This window comes from Atheta coriaria, unplaced genomic scaffold (assembly GCF_025399875.1).
Source record: "Atheta coriaria isolate IRGN ID8LTWV9N9 unplaced genomic scaffold, Caltech_Dcor_3.1 hic_scaffold_9_pilon, whole genome shotgun sequence".
NCBI classification, from domain to species: domain Eukaryota; kingdom Metazoa; phylum Arthropoda; class Insecta; order Coleoptera; family Staphylinidae; genus Dalotia; species Dalotia coriaria.
This window is the reverse complement of record NW_027045451.1, coordinates 6,781,589-6,789,845: the sequence shown is the minus strand read 5'-3', so window position 1 is coordinate 6,789,845 and position 8,257 is coordinate 6,781,589. Positions and strand designations below refer to the sequence as shown.

At 31.8% G+C, this 8,257-nt stretch overlaps 1 protein-coding gene across 2 annotated transcripts; it reads right to left on the bottom strand.

The window, feature by feature from the left end:
- Positions 1-6,274: 6,274 nt before the first annotated feature.
- lolal (lola like) lies at positions 6,275-7,995 on the bottom strand. 2 transcript variants are annotated; one of them, XM_065312839.1, is made up of 3 exons: positions 7,848-7,995; positions 7,485-7,677; positions 6,275-7,423 (listed from the first exon to the last, which is right to left on the bottom strand). In XM_065312839.1, exons 2-3 carry the CDS (start codon positions 7,668-7,670, stop codon positions 7,232-7,234), a joined length of 378 nt encoding a protein of 125 aa, XP_065168911.1. In that variant the 5' UTR covers positions 7,671-7,677; positions 7,848-7,995; the 3' UTR covers positions 6,275-7,231. The 2 variants fall into 2 exon arrangements, with proteins under 2 accessions (XP_065168911.1, XP_065168912.1); XM_065312840.1 differs by lacking the exon at positions 7,848-7,995 and adding an exon at positions 7,728-7,746.
- Positions 7,996-8,257: the final 262 nt, after the last annotated feature.

Sequence of the window (8,257 nt, the reverse complement as noted above, 5' to 3'; positions counted from 1 at the left end):
TAATACTTATCACTCTCTCTTTTAGCATTTCTTTATTAACAAATAATATAATACAAATAAGTCGGTGTTCTATATATCTCTATACCTCGACATTTGGAATTTAATTTGGGACACATACCTCAGCACATCCTCCATATAGTGAAGAATCCATCTAGTGATCATGTACGAGTAAGGCAAGAATAACACTTTGAAGTTAGACATAAAAATCATTGCGACAAGTCAGTCATCCTGCGTCCTCCAAACCGCTAACAATAAATGTGCGAATAAAACTTATACATTATTACAGGAATGTGGTTTGCAATTTGGCACTCTCAATATTGTAACATTTTTTTTGCGTTTTTTTGACGGCAGTTAAGGAAAAAATTAATTAATATGCTGTATTAAAAATCTATTAAATCCTTATCATATGCGTATAGTAGTTTTTAAAAACTTGCATGGTTATTGGATTGCAAGACAAAAAAGGTTTGTTCTGTGTCGATGCGGCGATTCAAAATACTTATTAAATATCCTGTTAAATCTTTCTTGTTATAGAAAAGTTCGAAACCATATTTCATAATAACATTATTTTGATTGCCTTAATGAAGAATTATCTTCATTCTCGGTATCAAATTTAATTATGCTTGTAGTGGGCGGTTCTGAACCATCTTTCTTAACATCTGGTAAATTGAGGTTCTTATCTATTTCATGGCTTTTCTTCAATTTTTTATTATTATGTGTTTTAGTGTTTCTGTCAAGTTTGATTTTGTTCTTTTTTTGGCCTTTAACACATTTTCCACAACACAAAACCAAAGATCCTCTGGATGTGATATTGCAATCTAAAGGACTGATGCATTGGGAGCGTTGACAAAGTGGACGGCAACAAATTGGCTTAACCCAAGGCTTGACAAACCTAAAACTGTATTGTTGAGGTTTGTTGGGGCATCGTGGTGCAGGAAGAAGACAAGGCATTTCTCCATAAACAATGATTGGATCTGCACAGATAATTGGGCATTGTGGAGGTGCGTGTTGGTGTGAAAATGGTGCGCAGGACATTTTAATAAATGAAAATGAAAAAAGATGATTTTAATGAAACGTGAATTTAATGAATAATGACGTATTTGAATTATAAAACATAAAGTGACAATGACAGCGAGCCAACGTGCATTGCCCCATAAATGTCAAGGGATTAGTGCAATAACAAAGGCTACTTTTCTTTCAAAACTTATATTAGTAAAAAAAACCATGAGTGCCTGGATTTATCTCTTTTGCATATTCCGGTAAAATATAAGTGTCCACCAAAACAAAACGGTCCAAAACATATAAAACTATTTTTACGGTCGCCATGTTTATCTTAAATTAATACAAAGCAAATAACTTTTGCAATATTTTCGCAAAATTGCGAAATAATTGTTTTATTAAACTGTTTAAAAAAATAATATAATTACTTGAGTTAACTTATTAGTTATGAGTTAACCTTATTTTATAATTCAGGTTTTGACCATGCCCTTGAGACAAAACATATTAAAACTCATGCAAAAATTATGATTCAATTACCCAATAAGATATAAAAATTAAAAACAATAATTTGGCATTCGTAAACAAGTTTAAGCCACTCACAGAACTGCTAATACTTTATTCGAAGTACACGAACGCATTCAATGCAAAAAAATCCTGATTGAGTGTATATAAATCAGTTTAATATTCTCTCATATTTATTTCTCTCCGGATTGGTTAGCTAGAAACATGTGTACCTTATAATGCAATGTATAATTTGTAAAACTGCTCAAGCACGTACTATAAGATTACAATATCAATTGCGCGTTTGCCCAGTGTTTCTTTTAAAAATCAATTATTGACCATTAGTCCATTATATACATTTTAATGCAAATTTGTTTAACTTGAATAGATCTATTGTTATTGAAACCGGAATCAATATCATAAACAAGACAAATAAATTATAGTCAACGCGTAAACAAAATAAATAGAGTAAGAACCCGTGACGGCCAGACTTTCGTCATTTTAGGAAAGATGAAAATGTTTCTATGCGTGTACCCAACACAGCAAAAAACGATCGCCAAATATGAAACCTAGATCGTGGTTCCTTTGACAGTTAACACACAACAAAGATGTACTAATTATGATGTCAAATTCGTTATTTTAGCAAACTACATTTTTGCATATTTAATTCATAACATTATTATAACATGCGCTGCTCATTGACAAAATATCTGCAAAATAACACCCAGTATCTCCCAAACTATATGATTTTTTATAGTTTCTCGCCGCCCTCAAGCACTTCTGAAAATGCTCAAAAGTGTATTTTAGAAAGTAGCATTTTTCATAAAGTGTGTAAATATGGTGTAGAAAACATGGCGCGCAAAACAACCTGTATATCGCAAACTAATTAAACTCTTTAAAGTTTGGCACGGTAACTTTAAAGTTCAAAAGTCTTCCTACCCACTGCATTTCTTTTCAATTATCTAACCCTTCCGGAAGTGCCCTAAATTGCCCTTTAAAAATTGGCATTTTTCAAAAAAATTGCTGTGAAAAACACCCTGTATCTCGCGAACTAATTAACTTTTTTTAAATTTGCCATTGCTATTTTAAACTTCGGAAGTTTCCCTACACGATACATACTCTTTCGATCTTCCTACTTGCGAGCCCTACTGCAAGTGCCCTAAAATGCCTTTCAAAAATTGGCAATTTTCAAAAGAATTGGAAACATGATCTGCAAAGCACTCTCGTGAACTAATTGATTTGATTTTTTTTTACAGCCATTTTAAAGTTCAAGAGTGCCTATACACGATGCATATCTTTTTAATCTACCAATCCTTCCGGAAGTGCCCTAAAATGCCTTTTGAAAATTAGCATTGGAACTATTTGATTTTCTTAAAGTTTTTAACCGCTATCCCAAAGTTCGAGAGTTTCTCTACGCGATCTATATTTTTCCGATCCCCTAACACTTCCAGAAGTGCACTAAAAAGCACTTCAAAAATAGCTATTTTTTTCCCAGAAATTTTATTTTTTGGTCGAATAACAGGGTCGAACTTTTTTGTTTAATTTTTTTCGGTTGAAGAACAGGGTCGAGTTTTTTTCTTAATTTTTTTTATCAAAGGACAAGATCGCACTTTTTTAATCAAATAACAGGGTTGAACTTTTTTCTTACAATTTTCCCGTCGACACATTAAATTAAAAACTTGGAATTTTGAATTCTTGAATGTTAAAACAGTAATTTTATTTTAAATTTAATAAAAGTTATTAATTATGAAAAAATTGGCGGAGGCGCCTGACATTTAAAAGAGTTGTTTAATTAAATATTGAGAACTAACTCATTGTGTACCCCTTAATGATATGATTTAAACAACTTTTTACCTAATAGCAGTAAGGAATTTTCCAGTAAATCTCATTAAGTAAAACTAATATACTCGTAGATAAACAAAAACCAAAAACACCCCAATATTCAGCATCAAATCGTAGATACGAAAACATTTAAAAAATTGGAATATAACATGTATCTAAAAAAACTTCCGCTGCGATTTTCTCGGAAAATAATAAAGATATAAAAGAACTTTCTTCATTTTCTTCATGCCGTGGATCTATAAAATGCCAGATTTAGTTTTTCCATATTTGAAAGTTTATCAAAGACCTCTCAAAAAGATCAAGAGGTTAGTTACACTTGACTCTTTATGGACTAAAAAAAATTTTTTTAAGCTAGAAGAAAATGGAAAGCGCTAATCGATTGAATTTTCCACGAGGATGAAAGATAGTAAATTGATACCTGAAAGTTTTAACATGTTATATAATGTAAAATGTAAGTCTACATACAATCATGATAACAGTTTTTCTCTATCTCTAATGGTTTTCAAGATAAGTGCGAAAAACTGGTTTATTCGATTTGTCCATCATTGCCTAAACAAAAAATTAAAATTAAAAATTTAACTTTTTATTAACCGAACATTGAAGAACATGTGATTCTACATACTCGTACTTTATGTTCTTTGATGTTGAATATGTAATCCATATTAATAAATTTTCCAATTTTTATTTTTTGTTCGCACTTTTCTTGAAAACCATTAGAGATAGAGAAAAACGGTTTTTATATTTGAATATAGATTTACATTTTACATTATATAACAGGTTAAAATATTCAGTTATCAACACTTACGTAATAATTAAAAATGGTCAATAACTTGAAAACTAATTAAGATAGGGCAACCAAACCTGGATTAATAGAATCCTGGTGATGTCCTACTTCAAATAGAAACATTTGGGGAAAATCGGAGAAGTGGTTTGATATGATCCGTTTAGCATTTACCACCTATTTTCCAAAATAATGATGTTATCGGAAAACTGACTTGATATCTTTTATCCCCTTAGAAAACTCAATCGATTAGCGTTTTCCATTTTCTTCTAGCTTAAAAAAATGTTTTCGAGTCCAGAAAAAGTCAAGTGTAACCTCTTGATCTTTTTGAGGGGTTTTTGGTCAACTTTGGAAAATGGAAAAACTAAATCTGCCATTTTATAGATCTATATCACGGCATGAACAAAATGAAGAAAGTTCTTTTCTATCTTCTTTATTTTCCAAGAAAATCGCAGCGGGAATTTCTTTAAGCACATGTTATATATATATTTTTTTAAATGTTATCTTATCTACGATTTGATGCTGAACATTGGGGTGTTTTTGTTTTTGTTTATATATTAGTTCCTGAGATACGTATGTGACTTTTAAGTCTCGATGGGAGTGCATCTTTCACTTAATGAGATTTACTGGAAAATTCCTTACTGCTATTAAGTGAAAAGTTGTTTAAATCATATCATTAAGAACCCCTTTACACAATGAGGTAGTTCTTAATATTTAATTAAACAACTCTTTTTCATAATTAATAGCGTTTATTAAATTTAAAATAAAATTACTGTTTTATCAATCAAGAATTCAAAATTCCAGGTTTTTAATTTAATGTGTCGAGGGGAAAATTTTAAGAAAAAAGTTCAACCCTGTTATTCGACCAAAAATTAAATTTTAAGGACAAAAATGGCTATTTTCAAAGTGCGTTTTAGAGTACTTCCCAAAGGGTTAGGGAGTTGGAAATATATGGATCGCGTAGAGATACTCTCGAACTTTAAAAAAGTCAAATAGTTCTCAAGATACAGGATGTTTTTGACACCGTGTTTTTAATTTTTTTGAAAAATTCCAATTTTCAAAAGGCATTTTAGGGCACTTTCAGAAGGGCTGGAAGATTGAGAAGGTATGCATCGTGTAGGGAGACTTTCGAACTTTAAAATAGCGGTGACAAATTCTAAAAAAGTCATTTAATTCGCGAGATACATGGTGTTTTCCACACCATGTTTTCAATTTTTTTGAAAAATGCCAATTTTTAAAGAGCATTTTTAGGTACTTCCAGAAGGGCTCGAAGATCGAAAAGATATGCATCGCGTAGGGAGACTTTCGAACTTTAAAATAGCGGTAATAAAATTTTAAAAAGTCAATTAGTTCGCGAGGTACAAGGTGTTTTTCGCACCATGTTTTCAATTTTTTTGAAAAATGTCAATTTTTAAAGAGCATTTTGGGGCGCTTCCGGAAGGGTTGGAAGATTGAAAAGGAATATATTTTATAGGGAAACTTTCGAGCTATAAAATTGCCCTATCAAACTTTAAAAAATTCAATTAGTTCATGAGATACAGGGTATTTTACGCGCCTTGTTTTTAATTTTTTTGAAAAATATCAATTTTTAATGAGTTTTGGGGTACTTCGGAAAGGGCTAGAAGATTGAAGGTTGACAAGGTAAGCATCGTGTAGAGGAACTCTCAAGCTTTAATAAGGCGGTGACAAACTTTTAAAATGTCAATTCGTTCACGAGATACAGGGTGTACATACTTTAAGGAAAATGCTTCTTTCTAAAAAAATTACTTTTGAGCATATTTAGAAGGGGTAGGGGGTTGCAAATGTATGCATCGTGTAGGGGAGTCTTTAACTCTCACGATCCAGGTTTCATAATTGCGGTTCGTTCTTTGCTATGTTGGATACACACATAGGAACATTTTCATCTTTCCTAAAACGAGGAAAGTCTGGCCGTCACGGGCTCTTAAACTAAAAGTTTGTTATGTGAAAATAAAGCAACTTTCAGCGAATCAATGAAATGAAATTCCCAACTTCGTTTCTTGTGATGTTCTATGTGCTTAAAATCCTTAAATTTATTATCATCAAAAGGGGAAAATATACGTTATGAACCAATTAAATTTCCTAAAAAATGATTACAAAACTCGTTTCTCCATTTGGGCATAAGAGAACAAGTAATAAAGTACAACATTATTTATTACAATATATCTGTATGAATATTCATAACTTTTGAAAAATATTGTTGTAGTCCAGGTGTTGTATCTGAATATTAATGTTACAATGCAAAAAGTCAATTACATTTATTAATGAGCTAAATATCAAAGTCGTGTTTGGCGATTCTTTACGCGCAAGAGATTGAAACAATCATGTGTACATTGTGAAGGTTAAACAAAAATTATACAAAAACCATGATAACAGTTGGTAACAAAGCGATTTTCTTGCTTCCTTAGATTCGAATAAATCGTTTTTTTTTTTGTTACAAAGTGCAAAATATGAAAACGAAATGAAGACAAACAGAAGTAACAATTGGTAACAGAGTGGTTTCTCTTAGTCCATGTTGTGTAACAATAATGCTATCATATTATGTATATAAAAATGTATCTCTCAATTATAGCATATATTGTATTTGCTGACATTACAATATCAAATGTCTTTGTCTAGTCTGAGTGAGTGTACAGTTGTGTGATATTCTGACATGACCAACACATACTTCCTGCTATATTTATGCATTCAACTTTCTGTGTGAAAACACATTTATCAAAAATAAAATATTCGGTTTATTATCATCATCTCCTTTTCATTCATTATTAAACATTAGCGTATATAAAATAATTAAAAAATTAACAGATTGCATTCTAAAACTTCACATAAGTGTGTCCATAAGTATTAATTGTGTATCCAAAATATAAGTTCAAAGTATCATCAAATTATAAAAAAAAAGAAAGAAATAAACTAATATCCTTATATATAATTAAGAAAAAGAAAGAGAATTTGTGATGCATGGTGTAAACATATTTTTGTTTTCATTTGTGGTCCAAATCTTAAGTTTAGTGTGTTTTGAATGTATGTTTTTTGCTGTGTTGGCAATTATCAATAATAGTCTTATTAATAAAACAATATTCCACCTTGCTTTCATTATTCCCTCTTAATGGCTTGAGGAGCTTCAGCCAATCCTTTCACTTTAAGTCGATCTGCAGTTTTTAAGAATGCAGGTAACTGTTCTTGGCTTACATTCACTTCACCAGCATACATAAATTCTAAGATGGCTTGCAGGTGGCTGTAGGCAACATCCTTCAGAATAATGATTGGATGTTTGGATGGATTTTCCTGTAATAGCAAAGCAATTGTGGGTTATCAGCAAGTGATATATAAATAGAGCTATAAATACCTCTAAAAGTGTCTTAAAGTAAGGACTACATGCTGATAGCACCATTTTGTGGGCTTTGCATGTCTGCCCTTCACAGGCAAGAGTGACATCAGTGAAGCTCTTCTCGTCGCGTAGATGCCTAAACGATGTCACCATATTGCTCTGGAAGTCGTTCCATTTCAAGAAAAATTGCTGTTGATCTGCCATTTTTACACTGAAACACAAATTGATTGCTATCAGTGCAATAGGGCATTGTTTACTCACTCCAACGTTTCGTTTAGCAGCGCATTAGCACATAACCCTACATTCTACGCCTGTGTCCCAATGTAGCGCACTGGGCGGGCAAGGCGACACTCTTAAGATATTCAGAAAGTGAGTACTTACGGTAAAATTAATGCACAATATTAAAAATTCGTCTAAAATGAGGATTTTCAGCAGTCATTCACATTCTACTAAACAATACCATTACGCAAGCGCCAGCGCCATCAAACTGTGCGCCATGTTTAATTATTAAAGATGTACCACTAGGTGACACTAGAGGACAGGCTAGGAGCCCAAAAGCTGCTTGATATTTCCAACCACTTTCAATCTAGTGTTGTAAGCAAGGAGATTTGGTAGAATGGGTCTTGGTTTTTTAAAATTATTATTTGTAATATACCGAGCAGTTTATTATAGATTTATTGCACTTGTATTATATCAAAAGTCACACTTGAACCTGCGTTATTCACGGTTTTAAATTTTACATTAAATTTTGTAGACACGCTTTGCAAAATCGAAATCACCAATTGACACAA